The sequence below is a fragment of the Branchiostoma belcheri genome, unplaced genomic scaffold (genome assembly GCF_001625305.1).
Source record: "Branchiostoma belcheri isolate BF01 breed outbred unplaced genomic scaffold, Haploidv18h27 scaffold64, whole genome shotgun sequence".
Taxonomy (NCBI): Eukaryota; Metazoa; Chordata; class Leptocardii; order Amphioxiformes; family Branchiostomatidae; genus Branchiostoma; species Branchiostoma belcheri.
The window spans coordinates 679,827-700,921 of record NW_017804287.1 but is presented as its reverse complement, the minus strand read 5'-3'; the positions used below and the strand labels follow the sequence as shown (position 1 = coordinate 700,921).

General features: G+C 40.4%; 2 protein-coding genes across 2 annotated transcripts in view; both read left to right on the top strand.

Annotated features, from left to right (window-relative positions):
- Positions 1-1,987: 1,987 nt before the first annotated feature.
- LOC109483395 (isoamyl acetate-hydrolyzing esterase 1 homolog) lies at positions 1,988-6,996 on the top strand. The gene is made up of 7 exons (XM_019786402.1): positions 1,988-2,076; positions 2,480-2,532; positions 3,016-3,161; positions 3,508-3,666; positions 5,363-5,382; positions 6,288-6,386; positions 6,695-6,996. The coding sequence occupies exons 1-7, from the start codon at positions 1,996-1,998 to the stop codon at positions 6,884-6,886; spliced, it is 750 nt and encodes a 249-aa protein (XP_019641961.1). The 5' UTR covers positions 1,988-1,995; the 3' UTR covers positions 6,887-6,996.
- A 3,188-nt stretch (positions 6,997-10,184) lies between these two features.
- The window catches only part of LOC109483397, a 31,395-nt gene continuing 20,484 nt past the window's right edge, over positions 10,185-21,095 (top strand). Inside the window, exon 1 of the mRNA XM_019786404.1 lies at positions 10,185-10,701. The gene's annotated coding sequence lies outside the window, so the exon portion shown is untranslated. The remainder of the gene's footprint in view (positions 10,702-21,095) is intronic.

Below are 21,095 nucleotides of genomic sequence, written 5' to 3'. Positions count from 1 at the left end.
CAGGAGAACTCAGAGTCTACCAAAGCTCAACAGGCAGCTCTCAGCTGGGCACACCGATATGGTCTCTAGAAGAAGACCAGGGGAATGTCTGGCACAATGCTACAGTGAACCTGTTAGCTGCTAGCAACTCCTATGTAAGTGAGCGTTCTCAAACATGAACGTAAAGTGCATAAGGTCTGTCATGAGAATTGAGTTTGGGTAACTATCACTAGAACGATATTTCTATTTGACTACATTAAGTATAGACGAGTAGTGTACACGACTAGTGTGCCAAGATGAACCTGCATTGCAGTATTATCTAACGAAAAAGCTCAATGCTTCCTACATTGATATCAGTGTGAGGTTGCCCGGTGGTCAGTTAGTTTAGCAAGGTAGATTCATTAGAATGTATAATTCATCAGATTCTACTCTCCACTATACTAGGTCGTATTTGAAGGTATACGAGGGTCTAGTGTGCGGGGTGACTTGGCCATAGATGATGTCAGCATCAGAACAACACTATGTGATGGTAGGCCCTATCCTTTGCGTATAAAAATGGTTGTAAAACATTGTGTGTTGATAGGGGCCAATTTGCATATTGAAAAAATGTTATTTGGGTCTTGAAAACAAATTATCTAAATACAAACATTCGTGTATCTCTATACCTTGCAATATCACTTCAGGATTGCCTTTTCTTACTCGTCAGAAACCATTCTAAACACCACAGCAACAGCGTTACCATCAACAATCCCAAGTACAACAATTGGTTTGGTTTGGTACAATGGAAGGAGCATTGAATCACACATTCAAAGGTAGTTAGTATTGATGCTTAATATTACCTTAAAATACTCCTTTTTTGTAACAGGAGCCAGTGTAGCTACCACAGCAAAAGTAGGTACATCAGCCCAGACTACAACAAGACCGACTATTGAAACAACAAATGAAATGACTACTTCAACTGATGCAACAACTCTACCGGCAACAACTGCACGAGAAGCATCCACACAAGACAGGTCAACGAAGCTAGTACCCTCTTCATCGGAACCTTCGACAACCATGAGTACAACAACGTATACTAACGTTACAACACAGAAGAGCACCGAGGTGGTTGCTACAACATCTGAGGCTACAACAACGTCTTCTCCTGTAACGACTGTGGAAACAAGTTCACCTCCACCCATCACTACTCCAACAGACATAGAGAAAACGGTTCAAGTAACAACAGAAGGAGGTAAGCGTGCGCCGGCTATACTCGTAGTGTTCACAAAATTCACACTATTCACAAAAAGTGTTTTACTTTGGACTGTTACTGAATAATAACTGTGTTTTATGTTTAAGATAATTACCAATGTGTAAGCTTTAGGTTTAAGAAAATTAACGTTACCAATGTGTAAGCTTGCTTAGCATATACAGTAACTATATACTGTATACCGTACATTTCATGTACCATACCCAATGTCTTCTCATACCTGTCCCATTTTACAAACTTCTTAGAATATTCCAAACGTGTTCTCTCTCAGCAGACTATTTTTGCTACGTACGGATATCCCCTCTGTTCTTCTGACACCTTGCGTCTACAATTGCATGTGCATTTACAAATGCGGCGCGTCAGAGTATAATGAAGCTTCTTACTTTTTTCTGGCGAAATCGGCATCGATATCATGATGGAGCCTGTGTTATACAGGTTTATAGCATCATGATCAGTGTTATACAATTTGGATAAACTGTGTTCTATGATTTGTATATTAAGCTGAACAGCCAACCTGTTGCAACCAGGAGCTAGTTGGACCCGGGATGGAGTTAGTCGGGTTGGCCGCTAGGAGCGCGATTAGAACCAGGATACAGTACATTATAAACCTCAGTTTTAGATATTGTTTACTCGATTTCTGAGACTTTGGCGTTTCTTGGATAGGTGAGTACTATTTCATACTTTTTATCATATTTTTTGCGAGTAACAAACTCAAAGAAAGGTCAACGAAAGGTCACATAACTCCATCACTTCCGGTCAAAACAAAGATGGCGGCCTCCTTGGAAGAAAATTCCGACGAACTGCAAACTTGGCCGAAATTTGTGCTGTTTGGCGATTCCATAACTCAGGTAAGGGGCTAAAAGATGGGGTAATATATTAGAACGCTATTTGAAGAGCTGTCACTGGCATTTCAACTCATTTTGTCACAATTTGGCCCGATTTCCTACTTGCGACGGTGAGTGGGGAGGGGGGCATGTGTTTTGATTCATCGGGGAAGTCTAGTACTAGTAACGTTATATATGTCACAGAAAGAAGGTTATATGCAGGGCATTTAAAATGATACGAAATTGCAAAAGCTGCAAAATTGTAGTGAAAAACAGAAGCAGCAATTGTCAAGTTCTCTAAATAAAAAAAAAAGAAGTAATGATTTTAAGATTAAGCTATATATTGAGATCACATTTAAGATATTTTAACACCATTTCTTTTTGTTTTCACCAGTAATATTTCTTTTATATCTTTTAATTTGCGCAGTTGGCATTTTGTGATGGGGGGTGGGGAGCGGCATTACAGAATGTCCTGCAAAGGTCAGCACTATACTTTTTAAGTTAATAACTTAATTTGATTTATTTCAAAGGAGTGACTTTTTGATGGTTGTGAGTGACACTGTATGTGGTAACAGAGGCTGTTCTGCTGTAATTTTATGCATGTCTTTGTAGTCTCATGTGTGCATCTTTCAGTCATTTGGTGGAATTTTGCCACTCCTGACTCAAAAAATTTGCCCAATCCATTATCTTTGACATTGTGTAAAAAAACTCAGTGTATAGAGTCAGATATCAGTGTACGTTGGAAAATTCATATCCGAATCACTACAAAGGCAACACCATATTGTAAATAACTAATACATCTCCTGAATCATGTAGAATGTAATAGATTAGCTTTAATATCATTATAGACTAGTTCTGTTAGAATTATATTTTATAGTTCATGTATCTACCCCTGTTGTTTCTCCTTTGCCATACATACCAGTTACAGTTGTTTTTTGTGTCCTTTGACCTGCACTGCTACAGGCAGTGTGATGTGGTATGTCGGGGACTGTCAGGGTACACCACGGCGTGGGGGAAGCTGGTTCTACCGCAGATCATCAACAAACACAACGCCAGGGATGTCGTGCTGGTCACGATATTCTTCGGTGCCAACGATGCTTCACTCAAAGGTAAGATATCTTTCAAAAGTTATTTCACATAGTGTCACATCAGTAGTATATTAAACAGTTATGATACTATTGTAGCATGCATATAGAGAAGCAACAGGGAGAGAAGAAGAACATCCTTGAGAAAAACTTTGTCAAGTAGACTGCAGAAATCAAACAACCAAGCCTTTTTGTACTTGCCCCTTTGTATCAGTTTTTCTTTATTTCTTGCTTCACCTTTCTGAGTAATATATATTTGTACAGAAGTAAAACATTCTTTGGGAAAAGAGATGAAAATTGATATATGTTTATAGATGATCAGTCAATTTTTCCTTATATAAGTTTGTTTTGGTTTTATTCTATCCCACAGAAATGAGTCCTAAGCACGTCCCACTCGATGTGTACAAGACAAACCTGACAGACATGCTGGAGTATCTACAACAGTCAGGACTGGGGTCAGACCAGGTCATCATCATCACACCTCCTGCACTGGACGAACTGGCCTGGCAGAAACACTGTCAGGAGATGGGTAGGTCCTGTTGCCATGGTGATGTAACTATAGCAACTGGAATGATGGAAATGACAACAAATGAAAGCTTTTTTGACATCTAAAGGTGAAGTTAACATTTCCTGTAAAAGTACTCTCATGTCCCTAATAAACATACCCCCCGGAATAAACATACCCCCCGGACAAATAGTCAAAATCTAATAAACATACCCTCCGGAATAAACGTACCCCCCGGAAAATGACCAAATTGACAGGTGAACTGTGTGTCTTTGATACTAAAATGTGCTCTTTATTTCAATACCAATATATTGGCAAATCTTTCACTGTTACATTTAATTAGTGAGTATATATCACTTTAATTAATGAGTATATATATATTGTACTTGTTTTGGGGAAATACAAAATCCGTAGGAGAAGCTATTGCATTTTACACTTCTGAAATGCACTTTGCTAAGCCTTCTCCTGCAACTTGAGTTGAAAATCTGACTAACTTAAGAGATAGAAAATCAAGCCCAATTAAGTACAAATATAGGGGTTTAATGAGTATATCTACAACAAAATCCATTTCAACATAATAATTATTTGGTATGGTACATTGTCTAGTCTGGTCAAAGTCTGCATTCTGAAGAAGAAAAACTTACTAGAAAGTAAAAAAACTTTTAGAAGAAAAAAATATTATTCAGCATAAAATTTTGATTGGTTTCCATCTCATTGTTTTTTTAAAAATCGTTAATGTGATTGTATCAATTTTAAACGCCCTAAAATGAGCTAAATCGGCGCTTTTACGGTGATTGCGCAATATGGGTGCCCTATGACCTTTGACTTTTTACGGGTCATGCTGCTCAGGCGCTAGGCGCCCTCCCCACGTCGGCCGTCCGTCTTGTGGGCAAATTTCTACTTTTTTAGGGGTTTCGGGACCTAAAAACTAACACCAGAGGGAAAATAAACCACATACGTTTTTTTCATGGTAAATATCGCTAAAATGGACCAGGCATTTTTCTGCCGCGTTGCCGATTTTGACAAGGACTTGCGGCCGCCATGTGCTAAATATACGTCGTTTAGCTACTCGCCTTCCCCTTCGGTTTTGTGGGCAAATTTTTGCTTTTTCAGACGTTTTGGGACTTAAAAATGGACAGCAGGCGAAAAATAAATAATATACATTATATTCATGGGAAATGCCGCTATCATGGACCAAATATTTATCTGTCACGTGTTGCCGAATTTTGCGGCCGCCGGCCACTTGCTGATGGTGCGGTACGTACGGACAATTTTTTCCCCAAAAATTAATAAACGTACCGTCCCTAATAAGAATGTACCGGGTGGACGTTCGGGCCGAAAAAAATAAACGTACCGGTACGTTTAATCGGGACATCAGAGTAGATAAGCACTTTTCACAATATCAGCATTATTGAAACGTATGATACTAGTAGTTTCAGAATGAATAACAAAATTTTCGCAGACTCTGATAGCAATGGAGTATGTTAAAAACCTCAAAGTTTGAAGTACATTTTTATGAAATACACGTGCAGCTGACAAACATAAGCATCTTAAAAGCTATATTATTATAAAAAAGCTATATTATTATACTCCATTTGTAATATTGATGTTGTAATTTAGTACTTTTCATAAGCTATAAAGGAAAGTGTTGTTAACAACTAAGAAATGCCATAGCAAGCGCAAAAAGTGTTATTTTGTTAAATGTTTTTGTACACTGTAGGATCCAGTATTAACAGGTTAAACAAGGAGAAGTCGTAGACATCGTCCCTCCATGAAATAGCTTGTTATTTTGTAATCTTTTGGTGTATTTTAATAGAGATATTATGAGTCAAACTTTGTTTTTATCAGCAGAATGATAGATGTCTATAGATGTCTATCCTTTAAGAATTTTGTTGTGGCACTTCGTATTGGAAGGGGTTGCCCAAGCTGTCATGTGCAATTGTTTAGTGTCTTGTTACCATGGTTTGTTTGAGGTCAATGACATCTCAAGCACAACATATTAACAAACCACAGATGACCCAGTTCCCTGCTGAATGACCGATTAAAGATAAGATATATTTCCTGCAGACATGGTCTAGGAGGGTAAAAATAGATTGGCCTGACCTGCCAGCTGGAGGTATAAACAAAAACACTCTGTGCCAATTTGGGGTCAAACAGACCATCCTATTATGAAATAGGGGTGAAAATGTGAAAATCCTTTTAAATAAGCAATGCAAATCTACGACAACCTGCTAATGCACGCTAAAACGCAAAGACAATCAGCATCTACCCACATACCAAAAATGATCGCCAACCATCCACCGGGTTCTGAGATCATTCAACGCAAACAATCTGACATTGAGATAGCAATTCCGGTTCAAAGCAAACAGCTAGGGGGCCCAAATTTACATCAGTAAACCATTGTAACCACAACTACATGCTACCTTAGCATCGCACACACAGACCATAACGTGCCAACAACAGAATAAAAAAATTAAACTGCAGTACCAAGGTCAATCACCAGGTGCTCAAAGTCAACCTACACAATCTCCAAGGCCCCATCCATCAATCTGCCAAATATCATACAGTTCCTTCTCACCGATCTTCAGATATCAGACCAAACATGAAACGGAGTAAAAACAATACCCCCCATTTACATGGAGGGTAATGACGTGACTGGTCAGTATGCCAAGGCCTGCTGCGAAGTGGCCGCAGAGAGAAAAGTGACCTGTGTTGACCTCTGGACGGCCATGCAAAAGGAAAAGGTCAGAGATCTTCTGATTCTTAATCTGTTAAACTTGTTTCTTTTGTGAATTATAATAACTGATTGATCTAATTATGAAGGCTGTTGCATTGCTTTTTCATGTTTGCATGTAATCAGCCTCCCCAAAACAAGCTGCAGTATTCCACCTTTCTGCTAGAAGGTGCTGCTACATGGCACTACAGGTGGATGCAGTGTTTAGGAGATAAACTTTTCAGCTTTTTTCTTGAATAAATGTTAAAGAATTCAGATAGTCATCAAAATGTTATATGTTCCTTACCTTCCTCCCTCTTTCTAACTCTAATGTAATAGGACTGGCAGAAGTTTTTGGAGGATGGCTTGCACCTTTCCAGGGAGGGTAGCCAGTTCCTGGCACAGCTTCTCACCCCCCTTGCTCAGGAAGGCACCAACCATCTACCAATCATCTTCCCTCTCTCAGAAGACGTGGATCCCTACAAACCAGAGGAGGCCTTACTTAACAGGAGACAAACCAAAAATGACTAAACGTAATGTAGATATCGAAGGAGGAATATGGTGGACCCATCCCAGCATTCCGTCAATACACATTCCGCAATACACATTCCAAATGCCTCAGGTGCTGTATTCTCAAATGCATCATATTCATAACAAGTTTATATGCTTGTTGCTTACAGTTAGCCACCTGGACTGTGCATTGTGGAGTGTGTATTGCAAGTGATGCTGGGATGGAACCATATTTGTCCTTGTTAAATTTTAGAGTCTGTGACTCTGTGTTTATAACTTTTTGAGCAAGAAAAATGAGTGAGTGAGTGAGTGAGTGAGTGAGTGAGTGAGTGAGTGAGTGAGTGAGTGAGTGAGTGAGTGAGTGAGTGAGTGAGTGAGTGAGTGAGAGTGAGTAAGTGAGTCATAATCATTTCCAAATATTATACATACCCACCTACCAAATATCAGGACAATGCATCTTAAGTCTTCTCAAGTTATTGTGTTAACAAACACACACGTACCGGGACTACTTAACCTTCTTGGTAAAGGTAATACTAGTAATAGATATAGAGAAGGCTTATTATATCATAAATTGCTTCAGAAGCATAAGTTGTATTTGTGTTTTTAATCTCTTACTAAGAGTCGTAGTCTTAGAAGGTGTGTTACACCAAATGGCAGTTAAACTGGCTATACAGAACAGATGCAGATACAAAAAATATCTATATTATCATATGAAAATGTACCACTACAGTTTTAAAGAATATATATTTTATGCATATACGTACTGTTGTATGGTTTTCCTAATAAACATTTCCTGTTAGAAGTTTTAAGATAATCAGAAAGTTATAAATAGCTGTGCCAAAAATAAGGTAGAAAGTGCCATTAACTTTGCTTGGGTAATAATGTACGATTTAAACATTAATGCTATAGCGAGTAACAGTTCAATGTAAATAGCTAACTTAATATTTCCTGGCTTTGTTAGCATATCTGAATATACCTTGGTATAAAACCTGAAATCCTGTTTTTTTTCTTTGACTCTATACCATCATATTAGAATGGCTGTTGGCATATGCATTAGTTCATGGAGTCGTGAAACAAGAAACATTTTTTTTCTGAGCCAGACAATAACAACAACTTGATATCTCAAATACGCCAAGATGCAGCAGCCAACATAAGTGCCCCGAGGCAAGATTGCAGCCTGAGTGGGTACTAACTTGCCTGGCTGGTTTAGACAACGACGTGACAATATATCATCCCTGTCGTTAGTCAAGCGCAAAGGCCATGCAGGAAAGGCTTTATTTGAGCCTTACCCTGGGTGTGTCTTTCTGTGACCTTTAAGGGCAAAATAACAACGACTCAGAAGACTAAACACAACATTAGACAACATTGTTCCTTTTTGACAGTGCTGGACCATGACGTTGTACAGTGATTTTGATCGATAAGACTCGTAATAGCACGAGTAACGACGTTACAGTCCGTACAATCATTAGTGGGCCGCCACTGAAGAAGGGGAGAATCACTACTACTTTGGAGTGGGGGTGGAGGTCCTTTGAAATTTTAGTTGGATAGCAGGTGTGGTTTTAAATGTTAAACAGGAAATTGGTACTTGTCATTACTTTAAACAGTCGTTTACTACTCTTTGTCTAGAAAGTTTATTGGGGTCTTGAGAAATGAACCCGAAAGTCTGTGCTTAGACTAAAGAAGAAGCCAAAACAAACTATTTCCACAGGAAAATTTCTGACGCTCTTTAACACTACTGTCCCTGAAATACTTCTTCTGTGAGAAAATAACAGTAAAAACTTGGCAGTTAGTTATTATTCTCCTAAATACTCAAAAGTCTAATGTTCATAGACATTGGACGTTTTTACGTTAAACAAAATGGAACAAGTTCAATCTGCTTGAAGGTCAGCCAATATGGCGGGAAAAATCCTCTTAACTCTGAGCCTTTGACCTGAACTGAGGTATTCAATGCCGTGTTGTCTTGTCTATTTTGTTCACACCAACTCTTAAGTGGTAACTTTGTAGCTACGGAAGTGTAGAGGTATGATAATTACATAGAGGGCACGATATGCCACGGCATTGAATTACCGCTAGGGGGCGGGCCAGGAAGGATATGGGGGGGGGAGGATTTGGGAAAAAAAATGTTGGTGATTTTGTTTTCGGGGTCAACATATACATAGCTTGTAAATGTGTGATGTTACTACATTTTGTATTTTTACTAAATTTTCTTAAAAAGTCATAGTGGCTGTCTCGAATTTAGTTTATAAAGGCTAAATACTAGGCGCACGTTATAAGTGTGTGACTCTAGTGGAATTTTTAAGCGTGTGAAAAAAATGAATCCGGTTCGGACCGCAAGGTTGTGGGTTCAAATCCCACAGTTAGTTTTTTTTTAGTACTTACGTATTCGAGGCCTAAGTTCTCCCTAGGCCACGGAAACACTGCATAAACAGATTGTGTAGGCGTTTATAAGCGTGTGACGGAATCCGCAGATTAACAAGTCAAAGCCGCGATGATTCTCAAAGAGCGGAACTTCTGAAGACGACCGTAATTCTATATCCTGTAAACTCACCAATCCACCTGTGACATCCTGACTACTAATAACCGGTATCTGGTGAGGGTGTCCTTGGGATAATGGACCAATCCATTTGTTTAACGATACGGGGGTGTTGCTGTCCTCTTTTTCCAAAGCATTGGAAATGAAGCTTTAAGGTTTGTTGTATCTAGAACCGTGTCTACTAGTATCTAGATCTATGACTTGTCGGATTAAGGTTATGAGCAGTGACGGTTCTGGATAGTCTAAGAACGTAGATTTGCCCCAGGCAGTGTTCTGGATACGCATGGGCTATCCAGGACCGTGCCTGAGCATGGTTCTGGATATTTAAAAAAATGTATTCCATCTATTCCTTCTGGGTATGGAAGTATTGTTTTGGGTGGCTAAGCAGTGGGTTCGTATGCTTATGTACCCAGACAGAGTAGGTTGACAGCACGTGGGACTTTCGAGATTGACAGGCATACTGGCCGTTAGGAGGTTTACAGGGTCAGACCCAGGAAATGGTTCTGGCCGGGGTCGGGATATGGGGAATTCAGGACGCCGAGGATTGCATGAGGGACTCCAACACTTGCTGAAAGGTCAAAATCTCCTTTTTTTTATTCTACCGTTGCTACTTCCTCGTCTCATTTTATCACAATGCGAAGTCGAAAGCACAGTGACAATGTATTGTCATCTCTGCTTTGCAGACTAGAAAAATCTTCTAAAGTTTGACGGGAAACAGTCTACTCCTCGTCGTTGCCCGTGCGTGTGATATCGTTCTCCCCCAGTCGTTGTTTTGCCCCCGTCCTCCACGCATGTTCAAATCACATTACCGCCCATTTCGATATTCATCAGCCGGTCTCTGTGCGCCCGCCTCGGGCATTGTTCGCATTGGTGTGCGCTGGAGCGCGGGCTGCGCCGATTTGCGGTTACCGAGCGAGCTGGCGGCTTAAAACTGCCGGTTATTATACCCAAGTTTGGGCGGTGAGTCGGTGATGAGAGAACGGTTTTGTCCCTCCGCCCTGTTACCTGCGGACGTGTCGTCAGACTGAAGTGTCAATCATTCTGCTTAGTGGTTACCGCTCCAGACATCCATCCGGTCTGATCTAGCAGGAGTTTGTCACCTGGTATTGGGGAGGCTTTGGTACGTCTGGTAAAATTAGGACTGAGTTGGAAACTTTCTTAGCCTGTGTACTCTCAAGAAAGGGAAATCTTAAGGAACAGATTGTCTCAAGAACGTACAACGAGGACTAAGCAAGAGTTGACAACGTCGTTTTACAAGCGGGGGTCCCAAACGCGCCGACCGGTTGGCTTTCTTTAAGCGCAGGTAAGTGGAACGAGGGTAGAGGGTGGTATGCATAATACTGTTACACTCTCGCCCAGGCTTACACGGATATGCACTCTTGCCCTCTCGGTAGTTTACACAAAATATCTGGCGGCGTGACGGCTTAGGGAGAACAACATACTTCTTCTTACAACCGGTACAACAATTTCGATTTGTTTTTATCTTACTGCGATTGCCAGGTCTAGCTGTGTTTTGAGGAAAGGATATTATTAGGTATTGGAGTATAAAACGCAACAAAAGATAAAGCACTTAGCGAAATGCAGGCGCTTTCAGGGCACACATAGATCGTTCGGCGTTTGGGCAAGAAAAATCGATGAGAAAGTGATTGAGTTAAGGAGATCTCAATTACGGTACGAAACTCTCTCCCCTGGGCTCGCTCTGTCTCTCAGTCTGTCGTCTTTGAATACAGGGCGTACCCAGTGTCTTAAAGTAGACCGTAGCGTCTTATGCCAAGGCGCCTTGCTTCTACCAACATGGTTTGCCTTTTTCTACGTAATCTAGACGTTAGAATTGAACTGTAAGAGCAAATTTTACGTGATACATGTGATATGTTTATGGACGACCCCCTCTCTGTGTTCTCTCCCTTCTCTTACAAGGCGCCTTGCTTCTACCTTTCTCTAAGTAATCTAGACGTTAGAATTAGACTGTTCGAGCCCATTTCACGTGACAGTGTGACAGTGTAAACTTATGGATGATCCCCTTTCTCCGTGTTCCCCCTTATTCCTAGGCTCCTTGCTTGTACCAACCTGTTTAATTCTTTCTGTACGAAATCTAGACGTTCGAATTAGACTGTTAGAGCCCACTTTAAGTGAAGTACTTTATGAGAGACCCCTCTTTCTGTCCCCCCTCCCTCACTATAACTTCCACACCCTCACGTGCACCCCTCCCAAACATGGCATTCTGTCACGTACCATTGACATACCAAACAACGACAGGAGAATAACAACGCGCTAACAGTAATTATTACTAAAACTCAATTACACCACCCGAATAGACGCTCTTTCCCACAGGACGTTCACAAATACGTCTTTACCGGTAATTGAAGTATAAGGAGCGTGTCTTAGTGCCACACAGGGCAACAAATTTTAGTCAACGCGAGACAAAATGGTTTTCTAATTGAATGACGTTCTATTGAGACTAGGACAATTAAGCTTAGTGGCATTTAGTATTTTACGTCCGTAAGGTACGTGTACGTGTTGGGGTAACAGAATATATAGATTGGTGGAACTCTGTCGCATACTAGTATTTACAAACAAAGTGGTCTAGAATATAACACAATATACTTTGCAAAAGACCTTTTTAAACACTTTAGTCTCAGTATCAGGCTTTGCGAAGGGCATTTTAATGGGCAATTGTTTATACGATTTTCTGCTTGACCACTGTAGTGAAATTCCTGACGGCTATGTTTTAAAAGTCGGCCTTTTGAATTGAGTTAAAATTTAGTACGTATCAAATAAGATCAGGGAAAGTTGCTGTATGAAAATACGTCCCAAAAAATTGGTTTCTGGTGCATTCCAGCTTCCAGTCCCCTGGTATGTTATTTATCTTTCTAGCCAATTTCCAAGTCCTTCCAGCTGCCTCCCGAAGCCTGGTAGAGGCTAGTATCCATCAGTGGATAGCGTTTATCCCCCCCCCCCCCCCAAAAAAAAAAAATAGCCGGCCGGCACGAGTAGCCTCCTGTGCAGGCTCCAGAGCGGGTGGGAGTTTCGATACTGTGCCAAAGAACGTTCAACCGCCAGAGAAAGTTACGCCATTTTGCCGTGACGGTATAACGTTGTCTGGCAAAACGACGCGTTTACCACAGTATCAAAACTCCCAGCCGCTCGGAGGCCTGCACAGGAGGCTACCCAAGTCTGCTAAGGAGGCTAGGACATGTGATATCACTGCTAACAGCGGTGGCGATGATGACCTAGGTGGGTCGGTATGTGCCTGATAAGATGAGACCACACCTGACGGCACATCTGGGACAAAAACAATGATCCAGACAACACGTACGGGGACATCCTGTCTGTCCGCCCATTGTTAGCGTTATTGTCATCGTTAACCAGTAAATATCCCCTCTGTTGGGCGTGACTCTGTGACCTTCTTTTCGCCCTGTACCGCTCTACACATTGTTTCTACTTACCGTAAAAAAAAATAAATTCAAAATAAGTAGAAGAAAAGGTTGCCACTACGAGAAACGATGCTTATAATTGATTTGAAATAATCCTTAAGTTACGAAAGGTTCGCAAATATCTGTAACTACTAGTGAGGTAGAAAGACCGTCACACCTACGACTTGGTCACAAACGACGTACGATTGTCGCGCGATTGGTACGAAGGACCTTATCGCGACAGTCGTCTTTGTGCCGTACATGGACACAAAATCCAGCTGTCTTGCTATTGAAAATGCTGTCTTATATAGATCCTAGCTTGTCGGCGATTGGTCCTGTCGCGGTCTGCTTGAAAATTCTACGATACCAAAAATTGTACGACGACCTATGACGAATGTGACCACGCCGTTATGCATCAACTTTACTGAATGAATTTCTGTACTTCTTTCACATAATTCATGAGAACCGTCTGAAGGCATTTCAGTCGTGTGTGTCCAGATGGCACAATAATAGCACAGTGGGTGGAAAAGTGCTCATTCATGCTCCGACTTAAGGGATTTAAAAGATTACCATTGTCTCTTTCGATATCTTTCGATATCTGCATAAAACGTATAATAAGACTGACCTAGTTTTCTGTGTCAACATTTTGTCTATTTCAGACTTCTCGTGGTTTGCTAGTACTTAAAAGCATCCATTGCAATTTTAGAGGGATTTTCACAGTTAATTATTTAGTCTTTCTTCATCAAGTAATCTGATAAATCCTATCTCATAGCTTACCGATATCTGTGAGTCAAAAATGCGATGTCGCTGACGGAAAACGGTTGCTAGTTTTGTATCGTAGGCTGGTTCTAGCTGTTCATGGGTGGTACGCAAACAAGGGATTCCTCGCGTAGCTTGTTGCGTGGCTATTTCAAATGCTTACAGTGTAAAATGATGAAGAAAATGGCTAAGAAGTGACAGTAAATGTCAATAACTGACATTTCCTCATCCAGAATATTTCTATTTTGCCACCCTGAAATGCATTTAACCCAGCGGAATTATCAAGCAGACAGTGATAGAAGTCACAGAACCAACCATCAAAATATTTCTAACTGCCCTTTTTTTCTGACCGACCCCCTCCTCCTTCTAACATTCTAACAGCTCTAAGATCATGGAGACCGTGGTAGAAAATTACAGGCCAATTCCAAGTCTGCACAGCGACAGTCGGTCCAATTAACTGTCTGACTCACCTTGGGCGTTTCTAAAACGGAAAGACTCAGCTGTGACGCGTCATTTTAAGCTTACAGAAGGCTTAAGGAAGGCATTTTCACCCGCCAAAAATTATTGGTTTTGAACGCATCGCTGATTCGGATTTACATGGTTCAATTTTTGTTTTCGTGTGAACAAGTTTAGAAAGGCGATAATGGTGTTATGTAAATAAATAGATAAATGGATAGATAAATATATGGTGTCAGGATACTCCATGGTTTGTGAAACAGCATCATTCATTTGACTTGTGGGGAAGTGTCAGTCACTATATCGTGTTGTGATGTGTATGTTGTCATGTCGTGGTTTTGTCAAGTTGCGTTTGTGTCATGTCGTGCACATATCTCAGCGCGACGTGTACATGTCGTGCCTTGTTGTATTGTATTGTATCGTGATCGTACAAGTGCCGTGTCGCTCTGAGTTACGGTTTGTGCTGTGATGCATTGTCATTGTCATGTCACGTTGCGTTTCTGTCATGCCATGGTGCATTGGGTCGTATCATGCTCGTCGCGTTGCGATTTTGTCGTGTTGCATTCGTGTTGTATCGTGCAAGCGTCGCGTTTAGTTTGTCTCGTGTCGTGTTGTCGAACGGCACTGTATCTTACACGTGTAGTGTTGCGTTTATATCGTGTCGATGTATGTTGTGTTCCCTTACGCTTCCTTTGGCAAGAACCAACACATTGTCTGCAGAGGCCGTCATGTATTATACGTGACAGTAACACCTATGACGAGAACGGTAATCAGACAGAAGAGACTTCAGACTCGGTTCACTGGGCTGTAATCTGCCGACGTTAACAAGAGTGACTTTTCTTGCGTGTTAGCTGTGAGGCTGGTGGAATTTCGGAGTCTGTTATACATGTATCAGTCGAAGAGGATAAAAAGGAATCTTTTGTCTTTCGTTTTAACACAAACTTTTAAAATTTATTTTTACGAACAAAGTAGACGAGTAGAAAGACACCATAAGTGATCATACGTAGTTGTGGCTACCTGACTTTAATGAGTATTCAGTACATTAAGTTTATTTAAGGTACGGTTGGCAGACAAGTACCTAAACTATGCCTTTTTAATGATAAAACAACAAGTATATGTCTAATGTACATATCAATAATTCTAAAAAAGTTACAATTTAAATGTGATATTGAAGTTATCATCAAAATCATTCGTATGTGTTAAAAGTACAAATACTTGTACATAGAAGAAGTGTTGTTGGAATAGATTTTGTCTAGCACGCACATGATTACAGCCAAACCTTCCTAATTTGTAGGAGGGACAAGTCTTTAACAAATGGTGCGCAATGGGATCCAATTTTACACTTATGTGATTCTCTAATATTTACTACAGATCACATAATTCATTGTGATTTATGGTTTGAATTTCATTACAAATGGAGTGTTTTTATGACGTGATTTTACTAGTTCGTGTGCGCTTCCTACATATCTTGTGAACCATGGTTTCAAAAAAAGTCCTCATGTAGTTTGAATTTAACGTATTCTGGCCATTGGAGTGTAGAAATATCTGATGAACCCTGCTACGTGGTCGCGCATGTATAATAACCCTGTTCCCCCTGGGATATTAATGGTTGAGTCGGCAGATCGAAGGTTGATATGTGCTTAGAGGGGGGTATTCATTCCCTAATCCCCCATGCAGGGAAATGCTCTTTATCTTGATTGTCTGTCAAAGGGGTGTTTAGCTGGGTTACGGAGGACTTTTCTGTCATGAAGAGTTTTCTCCGCGCGTTAAAAGAGACGGAAATTGAAAGCCTTCGGTAACAAGGAGACATTTACACAAGAATGCGGCAAACCATATACTTCTGTGCATAGCCATTAACTTTATCTGATGCCCTGTGTTTAATAAATTACCCGGTCTAAGTGGTATATGTTAAGTTTAAGTAGTAAAGTTAAATCTTTCATCTTTACTTTGCGGTTGTTCAGTGGATTGTCGTATACATCATTCGGCGTTTGGTTCTGTAATAGCCTCGATCTATAAAAATCAAACAAACAAACAAGTAAATAAATAACAAAAACACTTGGGTTTTCATCTTAGGCCGTCGTAGGTACGGGAGCTAATGTTTAACAAACTCGTTTGAAGCCTTAGGCAATCTTGTGCCATTTTCTTAACGCTTGAGAGAAAATACTTCAACACCTCCGCCGAAAATGTTCAAAGCCTGATAAGAGTCCCCATTACTGGCCTGTGATGTGTTTGTCAACATCACAGCTGACATGAAATACGTTTGTAACAGAACCCGCGCTGTAACATTAGAGGTGTAGCGACAGAGAGAAATGACCGGACCGAGAACAGGTCAGAAATGACAACTCTCTGGTTTTCGTCAGGGAAAGGGTAGGAATTTAGGTCACCGATGCTGGGTTAATGTTAAAGGTTTTGGGTGGAGATGCCCGTTGACAATTCATTAACAGAACTGATACTAATATATGAAAAGAAAGAAAAGATTTATTAAGTGATTTCCTGAAACTGAAACCTGTATTACGTGGATTTATGTGTTACATTACTAAAAGACTTACCATTAAAGATTACAACTCATAGCTTTGCAATTAAAACTTTATGACAATCATTCACATTATAAGGATATAGTAGTAAATATATAAGATATCTCTCAAAAATGCTGCTCAAATGTTACTGGCTGTTGTATGTGTTGAATTGCAAGGGATCTGATTTCATTTAAGTCCAACGGCTTAAAATGTATATATACGTACGATAGAAGGAATTTGTGAGTAGATTTTGTGTGTACCAATATCTAACTTTATAACGAAATGGGGCTGGGGGGTGAATCAAAATAAATGTATAGCAACTTCAATATTAAACTTGTGAACGTGACAGAAGTAAAACGAATGTGTCTATAAACCATCTTTACGTCCAAGCCACCATCTGCAAGTATTTCTTACTCACAGCGTATTCCCTCTGCACTCTGAGCAAAGTGTGCGCGAGATTTCTTTCCTAGAGAAAAATCGATACGTGCAAGTTATTTCAGTGATGGATGTTTCCATTAGGTACTCTGCGAAGTTCTATTCCCGCGTTTGGAGCTTCGAGTTTCGGTCAATTCACGTTCCATATGGGAAATGTGCTCCCCTATAGGGGAATGGGAATGGTGATAGAATTCCATAATGTGTAATCTGGTGTAGAGAGAGATAGGGCGTAAGTATTAGGCTTGAAGGAAATGGAGGGAAAAATCGCCTGAGCTGTATCTGTAGGGAGGTAGCGGTAAGCAGGCATAGTTTGAAGGTGCTTGCAATAAGGTGGTTCATGGCCGACGCCACTATTGCGTTGCAGTGTACTGTCCAAGTAGTCCCTATGTAGTACCTTTGGAAATCTTTTTTTTTCTCTCTCTAAACGTTTGGTCCAGTTTGGATACTTTTGCGCTAGACGGAACAGATAGGATCTTAAATTTTCTATCTTGGTCATAAGTTTTGTTTCTTTAACCATTTTAGTGGGCCTAATGATGAGTGATGAGGTCTTGCCTACCCAGAGCGGATGGATACGTGAGAAAATCAGATCAAAAGTAGGAGTTCTTTTTACCGTTTTAGCTGTTGTTGGAGTTTGCTCTGGTCAACCCCTTGTTTTCTTTAAAAATAGTAAAATGAAACTTTTGAAGTGCAAGAAAATGAAGACGTAGACCCATAGTAGACTTCACAAAAAGACTGTCTGTCCATATCTTATCAAAATTAATGCCAACAATATAAACTGCCTCCGGGCTATCCTAGTACTTCAAGTACATAAAATGATAAACTGCTACCCACCAAGAAAATCAGTGTGAAAACCTTATCGACTTGGCAACTCCATTCTCCCCTGGCCTGGGGCCGAGAATTCCACATGAAAGTTTGATAGCTACGTGCCGGAGGTTACATGTCAACGTCAGGCGGGAAACGGCAAACTGTCAGCCATGTTATCTTTCATAACTAGCCAATGATAGATCCTGTAACGTAATGACATCAGCAGCTGGGTCATCAGATGACCAATGAGATATGCTGTATTGTGATGCCCTATATTTTAACCAGACCACACAGAAAGGGGACTGTCCGTTGGACGATGTTGGACACGTTTGCAGTCAAAGAGTGCGGTGGAGGGGTTTGCGTTTATTTGTTTGGAGGGTGGGCAAGTATGCTATGAAGATGATAAAAAAGAACTATACTTGCAACGAAAAAATATATCATTCCCAAAAATGAAAAAAACAATTCACGTTAAACCGTTTACACATGCGCACCTAAAAGACGTGTTTAAGAACAAAAAGGATGCATAGTCTGCTTGAAAATTACTCAATCCGTTCGTAAAATCCATAACTATAAAAGAACTTTATCGACATCGATAAAACAACAGTGAGACTTCTGTATGACCCACAACTAAACAGCCGTCCCGTAACAACACATCCTGCTTACTGGGTCCCTATAGCTATAGGATTCCTTATGTATAATCAATGTAGACTGTTGCTCTTTTTGACCCCCTTTGCTGAAGGTATTGAAATTCACGAGTTGCCTTTGATGGGGTTCAATTATTAAAAGCGACTCTTTTATCTATTCGTCTTAGGAACAAGTGGGTTGTCCCACCAGTATTTAAACTGGTTTCCATGGGAGCCCACAAAAAAACAAATAATGATCACAAATAATAAAAATAAAACAAAGTGATTATTGGGGATCATGTCTGAGGAATATTTAGTAATTGTTAATGAAATGATTAGTAAATAATTACGTAAAATAATAAGTAAGAAAATAATTACATGAATAATCAAGCAAGGCGCTTGTAGTAGCCTACATAGCAGGCTTTTTGGAGGCACTTGGAGAAAGTCCTGCCAGGAGACCTGTATAGAGGCTATAGGCTGTAGACCAGAAGAGGTTAGAAGTTAGTAGTCGTCATATGCCCTACTCTTTGACTGACATTTTAACACTTTTTACGGAGACTGCTTTCGTGTATGTTTGTCTGCTTTTCCGTAGTTATTTAAATACAGTAGAGTCACAGTGGGGAGTGGTATGATATGGACATGTAGCAATGTAGGGGTAAGTAACTGGATACGGATCTTTGTAAAAGATCTACGTTCTCTACCTAAATTGGACAAGGCGAGTGTTGCCTTCTCCACCATTTGTTATTATCTCCGGTAATATTGCGTGTTGCGACCCCTGTCTGACTTCAATATTTTGAAGGCGCTACCGTAACTCTACCCGGTAAATCTTTAACGAGACGCAAGGCATAGTTAGTGCCATCTACGTCAAAATTACCACTCATTTGTTGGGTCAAGGAAAAACAAATATTGTGTTTCTGGTTTCTCGACCGACCCTAGAAAAAAAGCCGATCGCGACCCTTCCCTGTTTAGGGTCAACAGCTGACAATGCAAGAAAAGTATTGGTCTGACATTTTAATTTTAAACCCTCTCCGACGTTATTTCATGCTGTTTTTTTTTCTTTGCAAATAGGGTGAAACTTTTGTCCCTTCCTTACATACACAAGAAATCAACCTGACGGCCGGGTCCTGGAGACAGCCCTGGACATGATGAATTTTGGTTCTACATTTCAAAACTGTGTTTGTTGTATCAGTTTAGCCAGAATTTAAAAAAAAATCACATGGTAACCAACCTAACCGTTTTTAATTTTCTTAGGGCTTGCACTTATGACGAATGCTCGCTGTTCCAAATCCCAGTCCGGGGGTGATCTCCCCTTGTCTACCTGCCCTTGATCCCTCATTTGTGACATTGATCTTCATCCAGGAGCGATATTAATCCCGTCTCGTGTTATCTTGCCTCATTACACCCGGCCAGCCGATCTCTCCAGCCGGGCTTTCAAGCAAGGACAAATCAGTCAGAAGTGCGTGAAGAAAAAGTGATATAAATGTTCCCTATCTTTCTAATAGTATGTAACAGTATCTTTAACCTCTATCAGGCTTCGTGGCAGCAGAAAAGAGTTGAAAATTGGCAAAATAGAGAGATAACTAGCCGGAGGAGTTGGTCAACTAGAGAGTGAGGTTTGGCAGCCGCCTCACGAAGCCTGGTAGAGGCTACATCATCTTGGCAATTTCGTGAAAAGGGTGAGGCTACACGAAGGAAATTTCCCAACCTCTCACTATTGTTGTAACGATATATATATATGTATGTCAAATTTACTTAACCTTTGGGACTATGTTGTTAGCAGTAACACCTAGCTTCACTGCACAGCGAAGCAGTGACACCCAGCTTCATGAAGTGCACCAGTTGTTTTAGCATCATAATTAGCCTTAAGAAAGGGCGAAATCTTCACAAAACGTATTAGGTATCTAATAGAAAAGTAGGACAGAAAGAAAAACGATTGTTACAACACTGTACTGGCCTTTTGGGGCAATTTTTAAACTAGTAATTGATTTGGGCATATGCCTGGATGGGAAATCGGTTGGCAAGTGTTATCAACTCGGCAAAACGGGGTCAAAGAGGTGGCGGTCAATTGAAAGTAGCCGCAGGGCAATTTTCGTCGCAGATGGTCAAATATTGGGAGAATAAATCAGATAACCAAGTGACCGATATTCGGGACGTTTTGCTATTGATTAACACAATTGAAGTGTCATCCGATGCCCGAAGCATATTGCTTTCTATATTGTGTTCTCTGTGATACATGTAGTACGTTTGTTGGAGCCGGTTTTACAAAGTTCTGTAGTAATTCCTAACGTAGTACTTACTATCGTAGCTCCCTTGCGTTCTGTATCTGTATCTACAAACCAACTGTTTCTGTTTTTCCATATCTCTAGGAACAAAAACTATCATCCGGACTTAGATTTTTACGATACATTTCAGAACCACAGTATAACTGTGTTACTATACATGTACTTATTGAAGAGAAATAATTTGATAAAAAGGTCGTAGCTTACTCTCCAACGAAGGTCTATTATAACGTTGACGCAGAGGTTTGCATGTAGACTTTGGCTTAATTTTGACGTGTTTTTAGATGCTTTTAGTCCTAATTCTCTCTTTTGTACCGGCATCTTTTTTTCGAAAGCCCTGTGGCGTACTGGATACTGGCCTGTTGATACTGTCTTGTACCCACCAAAAGATCTGCTTGGAGATTGGGAGAAC